Source organism: Chaetodon auriga, chromosome 24 (assembly GCF_051107435.1).
Source record: "Chaetodon auriga isolate fChaAug3 chromosome 24, fChaAug3.hap1, whole genome shotgun sequence".
Taxonomy (NCBI): domain Eukaryota; kingdom Metazoa; phylum Chordata; class Actinopteri; order Chaetodontiformes; family Chaetodontidae; genus Chaetodon; species Chaetodon auriga.
The window spans coordinates 5,532,124-5,553,074 of NC_135097.1; the positions used below are offsets into that span (position 1 = coordinate 5,532,124).

General features: G+C 47.1%; 3 protein-coding genes across 5 annotated transcripts in view; all 3 read right to left on the reverse strand.

Moving 5' to 3' along the window:
- Positions 1-3,530, reverse strand: part of actn3b (actinin alpha 3b) — a 32,431-nt gene extending 28,901 nt beyond the window's left edge. The window contains exons 1-2 of the mRNA XM_076724439.1: positions 3,392-3,530; positions 2,794-2,919 (exon numbers count right to left, since the gene is read on the reverse strand). The gene's annotated coding sequence lies outside the window, so the exon portion shown is untranslated. The remainder of the gene's footprint in view (positions 1-2,793; positions 2,920-3,391) is intronic.
- Positions 2,965-10,370, reverse strand: rbm14b (RNA binding motif protein 14b). Of its 3 annotated transcripts, none has more exons than XM_076724449.1 (4): positions 10,268-10,370; positions 8,149-8,501; positions 6,297-7,344; positions 2,965-5,977 (listed from the first exon to the last, which is right to left on the reverse strand). In XM_076724449.1, exons 2-4 carry the CDS (start codon positions 8,495-8,497, stop codon positions 5,665-5,667), a joined length of 1,710 nt encoding a protein of 569 aa, XP_076580564.1. In that variant the 5' UTR covers positions 8,498-8,501; positions 10,268-10,370; the 3' UTR covers positions 2,965-5,664. The 3 variants fall into 3 exon arrangements, with proteins under 3 accessions (XP_076580564.1, XP_076580561.1, XP_076580562.1); XM_076724446.1 differs by having other exon boundaries at positions 6,297-7,365; XM_076724447.1 differs by having other exon boundaries at positions 6,297-7,365; positions 10,199-10,272.
- A 102-nt stretch (positions 10,371-10,472) lies between these two features.
- Positions 10,473-15,938, reverse strand: ccs (copper chaperone for superoxide dismutase). Its single transcript, XM_076724450.1, has 8 exons — positions 15,793-15,938; positions 15,468-15,540; positions 14,746-14,883; positions 13,675-13,849; positions 13,406-13,466; positions 13,153-13,230; positions 12,856-12,959; positions 10,473-12,369 (listed from the first exon to the last, which is right to left on the reverse strand). Exons 1-8 carry the CDS (start codon positions 15,814-15,816, stop codon positions 12,210-12,212), a joined length of 813 nt encoding a protein of 270 aa, XP_076580565.1. The 5' UTR covers positions 15,817-15,938; the 3' UTR covers positions 10,473-12,209.
- Positions 15,939-20,951: the final 5,013 nt, after the last annotated feature.

A 20,951-nucleotide genomic window follows, 5' to 3' on the forward strand; every position in this document is an offset into this window, starting at 1 on the left:
ATTCATGTTTTGCATGCAGACTGAAAAATGCCTCAGAAGGTTTTAAGAAATACAGATTAAAAGGCATATATATGCATATACAACCTTACAATATAATTCGTGTTTATATCAGGATGTCATTCACAGTCAACATGTTGATGCAAAGATTTCATCTAACATTCATCAATTAAACCCCCCCAGTCCCATTCAACTTTGTGCTGGAACAAATTTCCTTGAAATCAGCTGACTGTTCTCCTCTCGAGGTGGCACGTTATTCAGTCACCCTTGATGTGTCTTTGGAAGCCAGGATAATTTATTTTATAATTAATCAGGCAATTAAATGTAACTACACTCTGCTTGGTCCAGTAACCTACTTGAGGAAGCTTAGCTACTGTGTGACTATTTGTGGTTACCATTAGGTACTGTGCTACTGCTGAGCTGAGGGAATTGGATGGGTTGATCACTGTAAACATACTGCAGCTAAGTTTTGATAATAATATGGACCATGGAAAAAGACAGACTTGGCCTCAGGTGGTGTGTGCACCCTGTGTAGATGAGGTAACGAAGGTATGAATCCGCTGCTAACGGCTTTTATCCGATGAAAGGATGCAGCAGTAGACTGTGTTATCTGCACTTCACATCTGTGCTAGAATAATCATGGTCACATCGGTTACTGAATCTCATTACTGCAAAAGGCAATTAGGTCTATTGGTTGTGCTCAAACCAAACCGGAGCGTGTTCCAGATGCACGCACTTGCACATCTCAGCTGACACCTGCTGCAGGGGAACAGATGTAACCTGTGGGATCCCGTCAAAACAACACAACACAGAGATGTGCGCACAAAGAGCATCTGGATTACAGTTCTTCAGCTGTCCAAACCACAGAAGGCGAGGGGAAGAGTGGGTGAGGAAGTGGAAGTAGGGAGGAGGCTGCAGCGAGCTTTGGCTGTCAGTACGGTGCGACTGTGAATTCAGAGCGGAGGGGGGGGGGTGGGGTTTAAAAGATGCGCGGCTGCATTCACCCAAGCACGGGAAGCCCAGACTCGAAAAGCACCCGACGAAGCCTTTAGTGAGGAGCTGGGAGGGTGGGGAGGATGGGGTGGCTGGAGGAAAAAAAATTGGAGCACCACACGCCCTGATCATGGAGGCCTGGAAGGGAGCCTGCACTTAATCTACTCACTCCAAAGCTGCATTGTTTTCAGGGTAATTCTCACAAAACTGGCTCTTGAATTCCTGCCTGCATGTGCTGTAATTTGATGCTGTGAAAAGATGACATTTTCTTTATGCTGGGAGCATGAGGCATATCCAAGAAATAGACACCTCAGAGTCAAAGCTGCACTATCAGGATACGCTACGGTCAATAAAATGTCCAGTGTAAACACGGCCCTTTTTAGAATAAGACTCTGGTCTGTGCATCTACTGTGGCAATCAACAATAGGGTCCTCCAAGATCAGGAAGGTGAGGTTAGGGAGCAGCTTTTGAACCTTCGACTACCAACTCACCTTATAATCAACTCATCTATTCATTCCTGTCCTCCTTCTTCCCTCTCCCTCCTTCCCTTTGTTAGGCTGAAAGAAGGCAACACCCTCCTTGTCTCGACTCCATCTCGCAGCTGTCAGAGCAAATGCCGGACAACTCGTTTGACATACTAAAAGCCTGCGACTGTGGGATCGTGTGTGCGAGGCTCCAGCTCTCTATCTCAGCACACAGACAATCCTAACAGGTAAGAACACGTACAAGTCACTCAGAGCACATATCCAGCCCATCCCAGTATTCGAGAAATCGAGCTGCCGTACCAGAAAAGTCCTATAGGAACCCTGAGATTGGTGAGAATCTACAGGTCAGACTGGCCTCATACCTTGGCCTATCTTATAGGATGTTTCTGATTGGCAACACAGGCTGTGAGGGGCCCAATGGTAAGAAAATTGTTCCATAGTTTGAGGTTGATTGATCGCTTTAGATGTAATGGAGCTAAGTTCTTTTTGGCACACAGGAGTTAAGATCCCTTACACAGCCATGCGGAGCAAACCCAGCATTCAACAGTTTTAGCAAAGCGACTTGTCCAACACCGAAGTCTCTCTGTGTCATGTTACTGAGTCCGGCGTTGGGCCACCACACATACACTGTCCATTGGCACGCCCAGGCCTCTACGGTAACAAAGGAGGGTGGGGAGGTTGGGTCAGGTGGATGGTTCTGGGAAGTTGAGTCCGAGCCAGAGCCACGAACCCAGATCCAAGGTGGCGACGGCGGTGGCGGCGGAAAAAGCGCTATGTGTGTGTGGACGGCGGAGAGGAGAGGCGCATAGGGACAGTAAGGTGGGAGGAGGAGGGAAGAGGGAGGGGGAGAAGGGAGGGAAGGGGGGTGAGGGCGGCGAATACGGCGGTGGAGAGGAGTTGACTAGCGGGCAGGGGGAGGGGAAGGGTGTGTCCGCATGTGCCAAGCCTCGCTAATCAGTGACACCACCCAAAAAGTTCTTCAGACATCCATGCTCTCTCTCGCTCACACACACACACACACTTCCCTTTATTCACTAGCTCAGACTCCAGCGGGACAGAGAGGCACAGTCAGTCTCCTTGTATGCAGGACTCAGTCTTGTGGAGGGGGTCCTAGCCCCACCCCACCCCCACCCGCCACCCCCACCGATGGCGCTGCCATTGCAGCAGAGGAGTTACGGATCGGGGAGAGGAGGAGGTGGTGATGGTGGAGGAGAGGAGGGGGAGGAGTGTTTGGTCAAGGCACAGTCAAAGGAGGGGCGGCAGGTGGGGGGGGAGAAAGGAGGTCAGTGCTTTTGTTTTTGTTTTGCTTTTCATTTACCTTGGTGGTGAAGAGAGAGAGAACAAGTTCCCACTGCGGTGGCGTCGCACTAAAAGTCCTCCCCATGGCTCACGCCGCCACACTCACGCACGGCTTCACGCTGCCTGTTCCAGGTGGCACGGTGACCTAATTCAGTTGAGATAGTTAGTTCAGAGCTGGACTGTCGCGGGGTTGTTTTTTTTTTCTTTTTTTTTTTTCTTTGCGGCAGAGTTACAGATTATCACACATGCAGGTCTAGAGAGTGGAGTGGACACAGAGACACACGGAGGGGGAGAATTTGGTGCAGCAGGGAGAGACCAGACCAGACCAGACCAGACCAGACGCACACCCATCAACCCCAGGAACAGGACTGCTCCACAGATCAAAATGCACCCAGGCCATTCTATCTGTGTGCCTCTCCCCAGCTCTCAGCGTGATTTCACAGTGCCTAAAATGTCCTTTTCTGCATGGAAATCAATTTAAAGGACCATACCAAGCCTGTCTTGCCAGAATCAAACACTGGAGTGCATTTGGTCAAGTGCAAACCCCTGCACATAATTCTGGATTTGCACCCAATTTGAGAGGCTGGAGAGAGAAAGGAGCACCAACCCGCACTTACCCTGACCAAAGAGAGCAAAGCTGGGCCACATCTACACCTGTCTCCCCCTGGGTCCCCAGTCAAATGGGTCTGGTGGTCATTTTACACAAGAGAAACAGATAGTGGAGAAGAACAACATAAACAAGAAGGGGAAATGTCCAAACCCTTTGCTTTCTTTAACCACAGTAGTCAGCCAAACATTCTTTATTATAATAATGATTATAGTATACATATTCTCAATAAAAAGCATGCTGATTTTTTTTTTTTTACTTTGTTTTTGTCTTTTCCTAAAAAAAGGCAAAATTAAAATACTTCTCTAAAAAATACGGTCTCAAACATGGCAAACAAGACATTTCGCAAACCACATAATTCTACAAAGGATGCAACTGGTATGTGTTTGTATATACAACACAGAAAGATTACACTGTGAGATGCAAAAGTCACTTAACCACTAAAAACCACACGGGGAGAGGGGAGGGGGGGGACAGCGAGGCAGTAAGGTGATTTCAGAGGGCATGTCTGCATGTGCATCAGACCGCTGCCAAACAGTAGTTGCAAAGAAACTCCGAGTGACTGTTTTAAGTGATTGTAGAATCGAATGGGTGGAAGCTGACGAATGTCCAAAAGTCATGCTTTTGATATCCTGATGCAGCAAACCACACCCACCGGATCCAACAACCAGATTAAAACAGACACTAAAATATCTTTGCAATTACAATCTGAAGCAGGTCTGGTATTTGGAAAAGTAGGACAGTTGGGGCAACTGGAAGACACTGCCCCGTCTCTCGCTTCATTGGTGCTATCACTGACGTTCCTGCTTAAAACCAGCGGCTAATCACGAGCCTGCGAGTCTCAGTTTGTGGCTTTTTTCGAAAAAACCGTATGATATGAAACAAATCTGACACAGGAGTCCACGAGAAAGCGCCGCTGCTGGATACTAAGCTCCATAGGGCTCCCGATGCCCCCCTTGAAATGATTAAAAAGTCAAAAGCACTTAAAAATGGGAGATCCCTCCACTTAATGCACTTCACTCAAAGCTTATAGGCACGTAATTGAGCTTGTCACATATCATGATTCCTAATAGGATGCAGTGTAAAGATCCTTTGTAAACAGCTCATTCAGTAGTCACGCATGTTTTTTAGTTTCCCCATTTACAATTCATCACACCCCAGTTTGACTTGTATCACATGTAAACTACATTAAAACAAACAAAAACACATAAAGAATTCTTTAAAAAAGGCCTCTGAACATGTAGGAGGACTTAATACAGAATATCTACAAAAGTCATTGTCGCCAAAATCCGGCTCCTCCCTCCGTAAACTGCTGACCCTGTACTTTTCCGAGGAGCAGGAAATGAAATGCTGACTGGGTGAAAGGTGTGGAATATAATAGAGTCGAAGAGACTCTACACTGAAATTTACTGTTAGAGGTAGGCAGCTGTAGTTAGAAAGAGAAAGAGAGGTGAAGCAGTGTCTTCCAGTGCTGTAGTTAGAATACAGGCGGGGGGGGGGTCAAGGAGAGATCCAAACATACATTACAGTACGCATTGTGTGTGTGCTTTACTTTTTTTTTCTGCAAGGCGCAGTCTTAGCTGCTGCGTTTGTGTGCTGCAAGGTCAGGAGCCCGCACGTCTCAGTCTTGCACTCGTTCAGACATACATCCACGTCACATTCAAGACAAACACCCCCCCACCCAAAAAAAAACAACCTTGGTTCTGCCGGGCACGATGCAATACAGCCAGGACACAATATGTGTTTATCTGACTTCTCATCTGATTATAAATCTAAACTCTTCAACATAAGGCAAAAAAGGTTTCAAATTAGCTGCCCTAACTGATCATCTAGGCCGAAGGAGGATGGCTGATAGGTTCAAAAACCAATGTCTCTTATCATAGATTTGGCCTTAGAAAATCATAACTGGGTTGTGGAAATAAAGGCATATGAAACGACTGACTGGATCAGTCTAATACTGGCACAAGTGTGAGACTGGCACAATAAAAAGTAAAACTGAGAAGCACAAAGAATGCCCGTACAACAGATGAGAGCCTCCCTTTCATGGCTGCACTGTGTGAATGCAAACAGGACCAAGGTTAGCTGATCAAGTCCCTCGTAAAGCAGGTTAATAAACCCCAGTTTCAAACCCTGCCCCACGCACTCAGAGCCCCCAGACACACACAAACTCACATACACACACGTACAGCTGCTGTAAGGTGTTCAAGTTTGGGGTGGAAGAGGAGATGGGGGGGTGGGGTTCAGGGCAAAGAGGGAGGGGTGGGGGCAGAGAGTTGTGTGCGACTATCGGAAGGGGGGCTCAGGCGTGTGAAGGGAGAGTTCGGGGCGGCGGAGGATGGCCTCCTTGCGCGTGGGCGGCGGCAACGGCGGCTCATACACCCTGGGCGCAGCCATGGCGGCTGCCACTGCCGCAGCTGTGGGGACCACTGGCCTGAGGGCGTCCAGCGTGGCAACTGGCTGGGCGGACATCGTGGGCACAGCAGGGACTGCTGACACTCCCGGCATGCCAGGGATGGCTGTCATGGTGTTCGGCGGTGGGTAGGCATACTGGAACTGGGGGTACTGCTGCAGCTGCTGGTAGTACTCTGCATAGTACCTAAGAGATGTGAGGAAGGGGAATGGAGAGGGACGGATTAAGGGAGAGTGAGAAGGCTTTCAGTAGGAAGAGGACAGCATGGGCACTTACTGTGGCACTTGTAGTAGCATGAAAAATCTAAAAATGCAATAATCAGACATGAGAAATGTGCCTACAAGGTTGTAAAAGCATGATTAAAAACAAGAGGAAAAAAATCAGATACCTGAAGGTAAACAGCTGGAAAGGATAGTATTAGAGGAACTAAAAGTTGGCTCTCTCTGGGCATGTTGCAGTGGTGCTGTAGAGCTGATGGTAAAGACAGTCAAGGATCATGTCCTACCTGGCCATGGGGTCCTCTGCAGCCTCCACTGCCTCTTCTGCCGCTCTTCCAGCTGGCGTAGGGAGCAGGGGTCGGCGCGGCTTGGCTCTCTGGTACATGAACGGCTTCATCACAGGGTCTGGCAGCAGAGGTACCGACCTCCGTAGGGGACTACGGTCCCTCTCGCCAGACTTTGCCACAGCGGCTGCTGCTGCTGCGGCAGCCACTGACTGCTGCTCGGCAACCACCTGCTGGCCCTGGGCAAAGTAATGCGCCTGTCTGGCTGCCTCAAAGATGGCTGTGGTAGGGTCTGCTGCTCCCATGGCGCTTATATGAGCGTAGGCTGGTGTGGCGGCACCATAAATCGCTGGAGATACAGTGTAGGCCGGGTTGACCGCAGCCGCTGCTGTCTGCATTTCTATTCCAGGAGCAGCAGCCAGATAGACAGGGGGATTGGCCACAGTTGGGGTGTAAACCGGAGTTGTGTAGGCAGCAGCCGCAGCAGCTGCAGCAGCAGCCGCCGGGGTTGCAGCCATTTGGCCATAGATGTTGGGGGTCATCGAGCTGTACATTTGGGTGGCGCCTGACGTAAGAGCTGCCTGATTGGCCACCGTTCCATAAAGCTGATTGGCAACATTGGCACCATACACCTGGCTGGCAAGGGCACCATAAACAGCTGGATTCACTGGGTTTCCATCAGTGCGTGTGCCTGTGGTGATCCCAGTGAGAGCTGCATATGTGGGATCAAAGGTGGAGGTGTTGTAGACTGAATTGTGCACGCTTTGTTGGACTTGTAGTGGCAGGCCGGCGGCTGCAGCGGCGGCGGCGGCCAGGACCGCTGCCTGACTCTGGTACTGCTCCAGAGACGGCTTCCCCACAGGGCACTCTCCAGCATAGTGGCCCTGTTTTCCACAGTTAACGCAGGGGATTTTTCCTGTAGGAGCCTGCTTGCTGGGCTGGACCTTGGACAGCTCTACAGACAGGGGGCGGCCTTTAAACGAGGTGCCATGCAGGGCCTCGATGGCCTGGAGGGCATCCTCCTTGTTTTCCATGTGGACAAAGGCATAGCCTGCGGAAGAGGAATGCCTGGCTGTCATTGAGCGCAGGGACAACAGTTAGGACCACAGTGCCGTAGCCTCAGGCACTTACTTATTACTTCTAAGAAAAAGTATAAATTGTGCCAAAGAAAACCACCTTGTCCATCTTTACAACAAGGACAACTTTATATTTGTGTATCATACAACCCGATTCCAAAAAAGCTGCTGCATAAGACATACATAAAACAGAATGTAATAAGTTGCTCTTCCTTTTTGACATGTACTCAACTGAAAACAGCACAAAGACAATGTATTTAATGTGTCACCTCATCAGCTTTGATGCAGCAACGCCTTTCAAACAAGTTGGGACAGGAGCAACTAAAGACTGGGAAAGATGTGGAATGCTCCAAAAACACCTGTTTGGAGCATTCCACAGGTGAACAGATCGATTGGTAACAGGTGATGGTGTCACGATTGGTATGAAAGGGGCATCCTGGAAAGGCTCGGCCGTTGTGAACACAAGAATGTGTGAAGGATGTTACTACATGGGCTCAGGAGCACTTTGTTTGTAGACTGCATTCTGTTTTTCTTCATGTTTTACACAGCGTCTCAACTTTCTTGGAATCGGGTTTGTAACACATCGCGTGGACAGACCCCAAATTAAGCAGTAGGACTTTCACATGCACTCAAAATCTCTCAGCAACCTAACACTGCCAGATACAATCTCTTACCTGCACTATAGCATGACTTCACTAACTAACATCAAGCACAAGTTGAGAGGGACATGACTGGGACAATGTCACAACAATTCAAATGTTACAAGCGTCCACACTCACCTTTCACTTTGTCACACTCGAGAACCTTTCCAAATGTCTGGAACAGCTGCTGTAGGTCTTCAGTGGTGCACATCCCACTCAGATTACCCACAAACACCTTGGTGGAGTGCAGCGGCCTTCCCCTCGACTCCTCCACCACCAAATTCCTTCCCCGAAACTCCCGCCCGTTGAGCTCCCGGATGGCGCGCTCCGCGGCGCCCTCTCCCTGCAGGTGGACGAAGGCAAACTGTCGCAGGACGCTGCAGCTGACCACCTGGCCGTAGGGTTCGAAGATGGCTGACAGCTCCTCCTGGGTGGTGTCCAACGCCAGGTTGCCCACGAAGAGCTTCACTGTGTTGCTCTTGTCCATGGCGCTGCAGAGAAACAGAGGAGTGATGTACTTCGCTGTAGTCAGAGATAAAGTGAGGGGATTAACTGCACAGTACAACTATGGGCTGTCACAGCTATAACAACCACTGAGTGAGCACAAAACCACACGTTTGGCTCTATGGTGGTCGGGTGAGGAGAGGGAAGCACTGGAGTGCAATTGTCTCAATACAGGGGTGGACTGCAGCACACAGGGACATAGCTGACCTGGCTATTTTGTGTCTTTTCCAGGGCTATGTGTGTATGTGTGTGTGTGTGTGTGTGAGGGGGGTGCTGCTGACTTTGGAAAAAAAAACTTTCAAGACTCCATTTCTCCAACATGAAACTTGTGTTAATTATGCAGAAAGATAGCAAATGAAAGAGTGAAGAGCCACAGATTAAGCACACGAATAACACATTCGAGACGGTTTCACTCAATCTTAAAAACGCCAATGATTTGCACGTGCACTCCTCATTAAGAGCCTCAGCCAGATTGTCATGCAAATGTCGCACATTAAAACCCACACAGGCCTTACATTTGCCTGTGCGCTGGCCACTCAGGTCAGATAAACTCAAAATCAGGTGAAACAGTCGCACGGAGCAGGGTTTCTGCACAGGAGCCAGGGAAACACGTCACGCCGGCTACGTGTTTCCAACGTGTTTATCATGCAAAGGAGGTCTGAAGGAGATCTTTAAAGGATCTCCTGCTCACTTGTGGAGGCTGTGATTACCCATACAGCTATGAGTCACCCTCATACACAGGAGACAGCCGGGGGGAAAGCAGCGTTTCTACCCCAAAACCCTCAAGTGAAAGCACCGTGCATCAATTCCTGTGGCATTACACACACTTCCAGACTTCCCTCATGCAGAATGGAGCCCTTAGTGTTGAAAAAGCTGCCTCCCTTCCCTCCTCGCCAGCGTCTGAATCTACAGGTCAAACTCGAGTGCGTCTCTACACCTTTCCTCCTCCTGAACAACCTTTATGGCTGGCTGTAAATCAAAGGGCAAAGTGGAACATGACACCAGAGAATGACATTTCTATTTTTTGGTTAAGGCTCCAGCCAGCTGCTCCTGACTTGAAGTGCACCTCCTCCTCCTCCTCCTGCTCATAGAAAACATGTTAAACAAGATGCAAGTAATCCTCCTCAGTGTTTGTATGCTGCATAAGTGAGCGCACCCCCCATGTTCCACATGGCTGCTGCGTTACCGCTGGGTTCATTTGAGGCATAACCAGGGGGAAGCTGGTTTTCTGATGACGCAGCACGACGCTGAGTCAACACATTTTCACAAGTCGGGTTATTTAGAGGCGAAAAATGGGCGAAAAGACACGATCAAGTTGCTTAAACACAGTTTTAACGCATTCTCCACGCTGGCTGTAAAGAAAAAAAGAAGAAGCTGAATGGCGAGACGGGATGCTTGTCGGTTTCGCTCCAAAGCAAACCAAAGCAAAACAAGCCACAAGGCGAAAACATCCGCGGAGGAACAAATAAATGAACACTTGTTTTGCTCTGTTACGCGCAACAAGGCTGATAAACACATAATATCCGCTGCAACAACTGGCTCTCAATGGGAGATCGATACAATGTACCGAGCATTTTTTCCGCACAGGACGGATTTCCTGCGCGACAACACGGTCGAACAGCGTCTGTGCTACAACATGCAGGTCGAAAACAGTTGAGCTTAAAGACGAATCGGAATTAATTACCTCCCATGCGGCTCAGATGAGAATAATACTGCAGAAAAGGCGATTAAATAAAAGGATCTACCATCTTACCTAGGCGGTGCTGTGTTTCAAAATGGTAGCGCCTGCTTCCGTTTGCATGTCGGGCATACTGCTGGAGAGGCTGCAGAGGGGGAGGGCTGCCGCTGCTGCTGCCGCTGCCGCTGCTGCACCCAGAGGATGCTGAATCCTCACAAAAACTCCTCATGAAATGACTCAAACACGCACAGCACACGTGCACAAAGCCAGTGCAAGCCTGTTTTATTTTGAAGAGGCTTTATTAGGATAAAAAGGCGACCATTCAGCCACGGGGTTGTGCTCTAGAAGGGACAGGAAACAGACGAAGTAGTGCAATTAAAGAGCTGGTTGTGTGCTATGAAAACAAATCTGACACGTGTGCTCAAACGCAGAAAGGAGAGCTGGTGCAGATGGATGTTCACTCAGATCAACACATACAAGCAGGGCTCGGAAATGTAGGAAAAACAAGTGGTTCCAGCTTCTCACATGTGAGGATTTGCTGCTTGTTACTCATTTATATCAATGTAAAGTCAATATTATTTGGACAAATGGTCAGACAAAACAAGGCTATGGGTATTTTCACTGTTTTCTGGCATTCTCTTGTCTAAATTATTAATCTAAAACAATCCACATATCAGTCAATAACATAAACAGTCATTAGTTGCATTCTCAGCCCTCGGACACAAACGGAAAAAGAGCAGCGGCTGAACATTTGGGGGAAAATTCGATAAGCTTATTCAGGCATCACAGGGACAAGACAGCAGCTCAATTTGGAAAATCAATGCAAAACTTGCTACGCACGCACAAATGCACAATACGGCGCACACAATGTCCCAATACTGATGACTTCATCCAGAGGAAACTGTGCGTTAACAGAAATCAACATGTCAGCAGGCAGAAATCAGAAGACAGCAGAGTGTCTGAGGCTCAAAAAATGTCAGTTTCCTGCATTGTATGAATCTAAAGTTGGCAACCATGAAAGAACTGTACACTTAAACTCCATGTTGATGAAACAGCTGAGCACACAACCCCTCAAGACACCCCTGCCCCTCTCAAACCTTCACCCCCTCTCGCCCTTTCACTCTGGATGGAATTTGACTCTCTCTCAGGCTCTTTCAGATCTCTCTTACCCGAGTCACTCACACCACCTCATGGATTTAAAACGCAGCAAACAGCGGGCCAGATTCCCTCCCCGTGTCCCGAGTTAGCGCTGAGGTTCCCAAGCTTTTCAGTAACGTACCCACACATAATAGAAGGGATTACTGCGGTGGATCCGTGAATCTGACATCCTCCTGCTGATGCTGCCGAGCGTGGACGTTTCAGCCATTTATCCATCGCTTTTAGCTTTCTATTTTGACTTTTTACTCCTATCTGTGTGTTGATTTCCCTCCTAAAATGACGTATGTCGATATGTTTTTGGATATATTTTTTCCACATCGTCTGAGCTAGTCCAGTGTTTCCTGCAGAAGCACCCTCTGATGGACATGAGAGTAGCAGGATGTTTTTACTGCTAATGCTTTTAAGAGGCTCGATTTACATAATTAAGTTAAGACACTTTAATGGCAAATTGAAGCTTATTTATCCCAGCCAGTACACAGCCAAAATGGATAGCTCAAGTCTTACAAGTGCATCAGTACAGACAGTCTTGTCAGAGGCTGTTATGCGCTCTACAAACATCACACTATTAACGGACATCTGGTTAATCAGAGGTGACTATTACAAACTCCTAGACGGTTTTAAATCTGCTTTAGTGCTTTTAGATTCCTCAGAGGATCTTAACTGCGGCTGTACGAGCGTTTGATTTTATCAGAGAGAAAAAATTAAAAGAAAATAAGGTCATTTGTCTTTGGTCGTCTCTCCAGCTGTCTGGAAACATATTCCTCAGTGCTTCGTCCTCCTCGATTCGCCCTCCGCTGACAGACGTCCTCTGCGTCTCCCTTCGCGGTGCTCAAACACAGCTTACAGGTATGGTTCGCGTTCAGAGGTGCGCTGCCGGCGTCTCCGCGTTGGCCTTGCTTCGACCTTTCCCAGCTATCGGCCTGTCTCTCTCCTCCCACAGCGTGACCCCGTCGCAGGCGCAGATCTGTTTGGGGTTTTGGAAAAGGCCTGCTGATCGGGCGATGATCCCACAGGCCAGTCTGAGGAGAGAATTATTGTATTCAGCCTCAAATCTGGAGCTGGTAGTTTTGCAAAGCTGCTGATGAATATCATGTGATTTATCAAAAACTACAGAACAGCCACTAAATAGACACAGAGGTGAGACTGTTTCACCATATCACCCCTTTCTCTCCTGTACGTTTTTCATGCAGTTCTGCTGAATAACGCAACTCATGGTGCTTTAATGGCAAAGAAAAGACGTATAATCAGTGATTAGAGACGTGTCTTTCGACCCTCTCACTTGCTCACGCTCTAATTTGAACAACCTGTGTTATATGCATTAGGTATCAAGTCTAAATGGGGTCAGAACAATTAGCACAGTGACCTTACATATACAGCCTCTGTATAAACAGCCAGTGGACAAATTAATAGAAACACTTTGCAAAATAATGCAATCCAAAATAACATCATCACATACTACAGATTCAAAAGAGATGATGGTAACTCAAACCGCCGTGTTGACCCACCTTTCCCCAGAGTTTCCAGTCTGTTTGGAGAGAGGGTGACTGCCTCGGCCCAGATCGTCCTCCCCTGCGTCCACAACCAGCGATCGGCCAATCACGTCCCACACCTGCAGCATGAACCCAGGGTATCAATGAAGAGGACATCAACAGCTGCCATCTGGCGTTGCTTTGGAAATTAGATGTTGATAAATGACATCTTTGCTTCCCGAAACTTTGCTGAGCTCAACACACTGTAAGTACCTGCCTAATTATCAGTGCCATACGTGTGTGTGTGTGTGTGTGTGTGTGTGCGCGCGTTACCTTCAGCTGACTGTCCTCTACTCTGAATGATGCTCTGCCGTCTGGTCCAGCCACAATATTCCCCAGATCACCTACATGCTGAAACAACAATGCGGCATGTGAGAGGAATTACACGCGACACGTGACACGCAGTCATTTGGCTTGTGTTGAAGCTTTATTAAACCTCGATCTGCTCATATCTCAATGTTTTGGCAAGCCGTCTCAAAGCTTATATATATCCATGTTTTCTTCAAAAGAGGAGATGTGACTGTACCCTTTCAGAGTCTCCTGGACCGCCGTGTTGTCTTCCAAGGGGGTTATAGTGTTCTCCACAACTAGGGAATAAGAATACATTGAATATAATTTAAAGGGGAAACAGACCACCTCCTAGCGTTTCCAAGTGGTATTATTCTTGGCGCTGCTATCGCAAAGACAGCCGGAGTGCTGTCGAACCAAGCTGCAGGCACAGTTCACAAACAGAAGGAAATACTGTAGAAGCCATTAACAAGGCCGCTATAAGCTTTACTGATACAGCGTCCCTACCTGAGGCAGTCCAGCGTGAGGTCCCCCAGGGTGTGGACATGGAGGCCGTGGAGTCCAGGCTCCAACCCATCGATGGCCCCGTCAATCAAGCAACGAGCTTCAGACAGTTGCAGGAAGCGCACCACCCCCTGGATCTTTCCCACACCGGCCAGCATGGCCACCGCCGAACCGAGGTCTGCCACAAACACACAGAGATCCTAAAACAACGTGTGCCTTTAGGGCTGCGAGCTCGTCCACACTCAGCATCCTCACATCCAGGTTGTAACTGGAGGTTACCGTAGTTCATACGTGGTAAAAGAACGCATTCGGAATGCGTCTTGAGTGACGGCCTGTGGTCAGATTATGTTTCTCAGCTCATATTTGATTTTGTCTGCGGGAGACTGTGAGCTGAACGGAAAACACGCGCAGCCACGCAGCTATTTTTATATCAGCCAGAACACAAACTTGCCTGATATGTTATGCAGGAGCAAATCAACCATAACCAACAGTTTCTGAGTGTACTACAAAGCCGACCTGGCACTCCACCAATGTGGTTACAAAATAGGTGCAGACACATTTCTATTCAGAGCTCTCAACTTGTGGTGTGTTTGTCCTGGATTACGTGTGAACAGCACCAGTGTCTCAACAATGGAAGACATTTAAGCGTCAATTATCAAGCATTTTCGCTCCGCGGGGAGATCAGGGACGGCACCATTCACAGCTTTTAGTCGCCTCTATTTCTGGAGACTTTCGTCTGCCAATTTACCCATTCACTTAAGGCTAAATTACCATAACATATCGTGCTTAAAGGTTCCCCGTGGAGTTCTTGACCTCTAGTGGCCCTATAGAGCTGTTTTTCTGTGAGTGGGGGACGCACGTACACATTCCTGCCAATGGCTTCATAGTGCTGCAAAGTGCCAGAGAAGGCAGTGAAGAGGAAGACTGGCCAGAAGACTGGATTTAAAATAGTTAAGAAATTGGCTTTGCAGACGCTGTTTTTTGGTGAGTGAGACCAAATGTAAATTTTTGTTTATTTACAAGAAACCTCCACAGGGCGACTTTAAGCCTTCCTCATGCCCCGCGTCTTCTCACCTTGCTCTGATCCTCCGATGCCTTTCAGCACCGCCCTGCGTCCGGTGCTCTCTATCAGAGCCTGCACCTCCGCACTGGTCAGAGCGGATTCCACCAACACTTCCTCCTTGCTGACGTCGACACTGAAGGACTTCACTCCTGTAAACACGTTGACGGTTAGACACACAGAGAAATGACATTACGCTGGATCGCTCGTGTCTGCATTCAAAACAAAATTGATATTGTTTCCTTAGGCTTCTGCGACGCGTCTGTTTTGACAGCAGTTGCTGATTGCCAGAGGGATTTCCTTGACTGTCAGCTTGCCAGGAGGCATACTGAACATTGCCCAGCTTGAAAATACACTTTCCAAAAAACAGACTGTCTCTATTGAGGCCAAATTGCACAGATCTTAAGAGAAACTTCCTAGAAAAGTCTTTCCAGACCTGTTCAAGCATTCACATGTTACTTATGGCTGTATGTAGTGTGCTTGTAGTGCCATGTGCTATGTAAATAACCTTGCCTGCATACTGACATCTATACGGAGCAGTGGAAAACATGAAGGACATGAACAAGAGAGATAAGAGCTAACTGACATAATCTGCTGTGTCATGGTCCTCTGCTGCGTTAACTCACACACTCACCGTTGAAAAGGAGCTGTCACTCACAAATGACACACAGCAGTTACTGTAGATGGAATAAGGGCTCATTTAACGGCACAGGTGAACCTTTAAAGGCCTTCTCACCTGGTTTATTCTCCAGAGCAGCTCTGACTTTATCTGCGCAGCTCTCACATGTCATCTGCACCGCGAACTCCAGCTGCGAGGAAGAAACAGACATGAAACACCTGTGGCTGCTCGCATGTATGGACATGATCAGATGTGTAGCTGCAGCGTGTTATTTTGGATCATTGTCGAATTGCGTAACGATGTAACTAAACACTGTTAATCATTTTAGCTGTCCGGACCACAACAACAGCAGAATAAGGCTTGTTTTTGCTTTGTCACGGGTAAAATTATGTCGTGACACAGCAAAACGTGAGCCGAAAACACGACAAAGTCACTCTCAAACCTTGCTTGGTCTCTTCGAGTCCATTTCGTAACCGCGCGTCGCCGCCTGGGGCAAAGAAAACTGAATTAAACAAATAACTTCCCACTTCTCCAGAAACGGAGCCTGACGGGCGCCGCCATGTTTGTGAGGTCAGAGCGAGGCTCAGTGCGCGCTACCGCCGCCACGTGACGACGGCCTGCCACTGCTGTTTAGTCTCACGAAGAAGACTGATGCCTTTCAGTGTCTTTGTCCTCGGCTTTGGTTAAAATAAAAAAAATACAGATGTTAATATATTGATTGACTGCATTTTAATATTGCAGCTTATCGAAAAGGAGCTAATATTAACTACGTCACATTTTCCCAGCATACCATAGATCATATTATGATCTGATAATATGATCTATGGTATGATAGGAAAATGTCTCTCCATGCATATTGTATATGTAAAATCTTGATTTGCAAATGAAATGAAAGTGGTATAAAATTGAACCAGACAAGTAAAGCATTTTAACCTCAAAATTGTACTAAAAACAGTAGAAGAATAGTTTAACAGTAGATAAATGTACTTTTTTTATGCCTGCAAGTAGCAATAATCATGCTAATATTGAAATAGTATTAAGCAGATTTATTGCCCTCCAAAGAAAAAACTATCTAAGTATCTAAGAATCATTAGACAAATCATGCAAAGCACTAGTTTACTGCAGGTGTATTGTGCAAATAGGAACAGTACAAAAATAGCATGTGATGGGTTTTGTTTTGTTTTTTTTTTTATCCTGGTCAGACTGTAGGAGGAGGGGTTTTCTGGACCACAGAAGATTGTAGCGCATGGATAAACCACCATGAAGGTTGTAGGCAGTGATATTGCTTCCTGCTGCATGTGGTGGCCTCCAGTTCAATTTCATAATGTGTATAGATTATTCTTACCAAGTCGATCTGCAGATTAAAGCTATGGGAGAGACCACCGCTAAGCTGATGACTGCTTCTCAGGTTCTTACAGGCTCAGAGGAGACTAGTATGTGTGTGTGTGTGTCTGTGTGTGTGTGTGTGCTCTCCATATATCCCTCTCATACCTCGTGGCATCTTTTATGACAGCGGAGATGAGCCACAGGAGATGGCAGATGACCGTGATGTGGCGTAAAATCTGGGTCGCAATGTCTAAAATAAAAGCTTCTAAATCAAACCTCCTCCATCTGAATTTGGGATGATAAGTACATGGGCTGACACATATTCGCCACCATGTGTGTTGATCCAGAAACGTGGCCGTCGTGACGTCAAAACAACACCAAGGGGCCGATGTTTTACACAGGAGAGGGCTGAGCGGCAGCGCAGTCAGAACACAGCTCCTTCTGTATCTGGTGGCTCATTGGCGTTGACCTTTGACCCCGCGCTCAGTAATACGACCGCGGGCTTTAACGGGGCTGAGCCAGTGCGCGCCAGGCTCAAAAACACATAAGCGCTGCCTCACGCGCGCGCGTCGCCCACAAAGCGGCCGTTAATTTATTCGGTGCATGGGAAACTGTCTGGAACCTTCGGCCTTACGTTGATCCTCAGCGCTGAGCTCCCCGTGCAAAGGAGGGGAGGGAGAGCTGCGGTGACACCTGAGCCCAAGAGAGGGGGGGATTTCATTAACACACACACATACGTCCAGAAACACACACCAGAAAGAGCCAGAAAGCAGAGGGACACCTCATGTGTACGCCAACACTGTCCACAGCAGACTCAGAGGGAGAAAGAAAGGAGGTGAGAGGGAGTGATGGAGGGGGGAAACGGGAAAGAGGAGGAAGTAGAGGACTGCAAAAGAAAGAATTTGACAAAGAGGGGTGTGTGGATGTGTGTGTGTTCAGAGGGCAGTGCTGACAGGGAGTGTTGACAGCCCAGTGCAGAACAATAGAGGTTTTTATCTGCACTAAATGAGCCACTATCCTCCACCCCATCAGCACTCACCTGGACTCTGTTATATTCTCTTATTAAAAGCCTCAAGACGGCGAGGCGGCTCGTGTTTCAGCCGCCAATGCAAGGAAGCGAAGCGAGCGGCACATGCTGGGAATAAAACGTGTGAAGCGATCATACCTGAACACGAAGGCAAAAACAGACCGACGAGAAACAGAGCGTTTTCTCATCCGTCCACTGTTCAAGCACTATTCAAGTATCGTGAGCTAATTTGTTCTTTCTTGTTAAAACTCTGGCCATGCATTTTTAATGAACTGTTGTCTTGCTGCAGTGGTTTAAGGTGACACTGAGGGAGTGTATCATTAACAGTCCCACCAGCTATGCATGCACATGCTTTACTGTCTATTTGGCAGATGTGGCAAAATGTTCAGCTCGTTAAGGACATTTATGCTTGTGCTCCAATGGGAGAAATCTGCAAAGCCTCTTCAACCCACTCCACTTCGAACTTCTACTGCTTTCTGCAGAAGATGCACTGTGAATGCTGAGAGCTAAATAATAAATAAATAAATTTCATTTCTGGAAATGCAGAAATGTGAACAAATTTGCTTGAAAGGCGGCAGAACAGTCGGGAGTCAAACCACTGACCCTGCGGTTCTCACAAGGTGTGTGGACACATGTGCTGTATGTGCTCCGACCACTGAGCGGCAACAGTTCGCAATTAAAAAAGATCTTAATACGCCAGATAGGATCCAATCAACCCGCTGATAATCAATACTGGAAGAACAACCAGGAGCAACCAGGTGGAGGCGGCAGAGCTGCTCAACACGTCAGACAAGACAGTGATTGAAATTAACTGAGGATACAGCAACAAGTGGCTGAGACAGTCAGGACAATAGGAGCGGCCGTTGAGGACTTGAGCACACCAGCAGCGGAAGACGTTCGAAGGCGTCTTCATGCTTTGTTTGAATCCATTCGAATGAATGTGGAGTCAAATGAGAAACAGCAAACATCGTAAAAGAGGCTGACGCTGACATATAAATCGCTCCGATCTTTAATCTCCCTTACAGTTATTTTTATGAAGATATAAAAACAAGTAGTTCAAGGTTAATTAATGTTGTCCACAAAGGCATGGTACCCCCTGGAAGTCCTTGCGTTTGTGCTTTAAACTTGGTTCCTGCCAACTGAAAACCTCTTTATCTTAAATTGCTGAGTAAATAAAAAGTAAACGGAGGAGCGAACTTATTCAAACCTCTTAACAACAGAGGGAAATTTTGATTAATGATTTGAGATCTAATCTTACACCTTGCTGTTGTTGGGTCTTTCCATGACAGCCTGTGGTTTTTAAAGGGGTATGCCACCATTTTTAAACAAGCAGTTCAACTTCCCAGTCTTGTCGAGCCAGTTGAGCGCCACTCAGCCTGTGAAAACATCGTGTCACCTCTTTTGTGGCTCTGGAGGAGCTTTACAAAGTCTGAAAAAGTAAGCCTGGTGACTGGAAGTGGACATTTAGGAGGCATGGAGGGTCTAAAATGAAACGTGCGTTAGGGGATGTGTGAGATCCATCTATTCTGGATTTGGACTCGAGACTAAAAACCAGAAGATCTCAGCCTCTGCTTTGATTTTGAATTTATCTCTTATCAGCTGTGGAGGTGAAATTCTCTAAAATAATCTCTCCAAATTTGATGATTTCCAAGTCTTAATGATGTTCTTTTGTAAATATGTATAGCTTTTGGTGTATGCTGAAGTATCCACATGGACGCTGCCAATAGAAACAAACAACTCTTTTACAACCTGTTGCATCACACGCTGAGAGAAAACACTCCACCCTGAAAGCATGTGAAGAGTCGCAGATGCCATTGTCCCTTTTTTGCACAATATATACAGGCTACGTTTTCTGCTTTTTGTGTAAAATGTTCCTGCAGGCGTTGCATTTACCGCCGTCAGTTTTCGTCACAAAATGCCACACGTCTAAACAAAGCTTGTGGCGCTCGCAGTGAAAAGGTTTCAGTGATATGACTTTTATTGGCTTTCTCGAGCAGCCTTGGCAGGGCTGACTGTGTTGTACCGGTTCTGCTCAACAATGACTGCCTCCTTTTACAATGTTGAAAAGTACAATCGTCACAACGATGATCAGTGGCGTCGTGGTTAAAGGGCAGGGCACTTGGCTGCAGGGTCGTTGGCTCTACTCCTGACTCATCCGGGTTTAACCAAATTTCTTTCATACTTTCTGCTAATTTTAGTCATATGATTGATTACACCTGCACCTACAGTGGGTGTATTAAAATCTTCAAAGTCAGTGGCAGGCTGGGTAGAGCAGATATGTCCAAACTGTGAGCACAAAAGACCACTGCTCCATTGGAAATGATGGATAATCGTTGTGAACATCATTTTACATCAAAATGAAGGAAAATTTGTGCTGGTCACAGACATGGAGCTGTGGGGTCAAACGGATTTAGATATTTTGACCCTGTGAGCCTCCAGATGACAGGAATGCCGAGCCGCTGCCGTACAGACTCCAATGCTAACTGGGACCAGATACTTCTGGAGGAAACCAGACAGTACCAGTTTTCTAACCTGCTTTAATTCTCATGTTTTTGAGAAAACAAACACATTTCTCACAGTGTGTTCAGTCTTTGAGCTGTAAACAGGAGTCTGAGATGTGTTTTTGTCTTAAATGAACTGTCCGGGCCGCCTATGATTCTCTTCACACCTGAAAGTTTGAACCAAAGTCTGAATCAAGCTTCAACTCTTTGTTAGACTGCCAACATTTGATCTGGTTAGTTCCTGTTTCACATTGCATTTATGTGAGCGCCCTGAGGTACAATACATGACCTACCTAGATCCTGTTGTCGTCACGTACGTGAGCTTTGTCTTGCGACACTTGCAGTTGATTGATTTGGGCGTGTCTGACAATGGTCTTGTGGAGAGCCTTGACAAGCAGATTCATTTCTTTACTGCTATCATATTATTATCACGGCATTGTGACCTGCAGCACCAACTTCAAGTATAATACTCAGGACTCGTCCTAAATCACAGAAAGAACATCCTCGTCATGCAAACATTGTCTGCCAGAGCTTCCTGTAATTGTTCCAAACTATCCAAAAAAATGTTTTCACACTAGAAATGAACTGAACCATTGGATTCTCGCTCTCTCGCTGACACACTCAGCATGTGGCCTACGAACCTTAATGATAGAGCTACTGCTATTAACCTGAGGTTTCCATGTATCTGTGACAACATATGTGTTGTGTACTTCCTCCATCCTTCTCCTACCATCTTCATCCGTCTCC

Coding starts and splice junctions, on each gene's coding strand:
- rbm14b (XM_076724446.1), bottom strand. CDS start 8,497: ATGGACAAGAGCAACACAGTGAAGCTCTTCGTGGGCAACCTGGCGTTG. Junction 7,366..8,148: donor CGAGTGTGACAAAGTGAAAG/GTGAGTGTGGAC, acceptor GCTCAATGACAG/CCAGGCATTCCTCTTCCGCA. Junction 5,978..6,296: donor GCAGAGGACCCCATGGCCAG/GTAGGACATGAT, acceptor CACATCTCTTAG/GTACTATGCAGAGTACTACC.
- ccs (XM_076724450.1), bottom strand. CDS start 15,816: ATGGACTCGAAGAGACCAAGCAAG. Junction 13,850..14,745: donor CATCGGAGGATCAGAGCAAG/GTGAGAAGACGC, acceptor TGTTTGTGGCAG/ACCTCGGTTCGGCGGTGGCC. Junction 12,960..13,152: donor TAGAGGACAGTCAGCTGAAG/GTAACGCGCGCA, acceptor TTCATGCTGCAG/GTGTGGGACGTGATTGGCCG.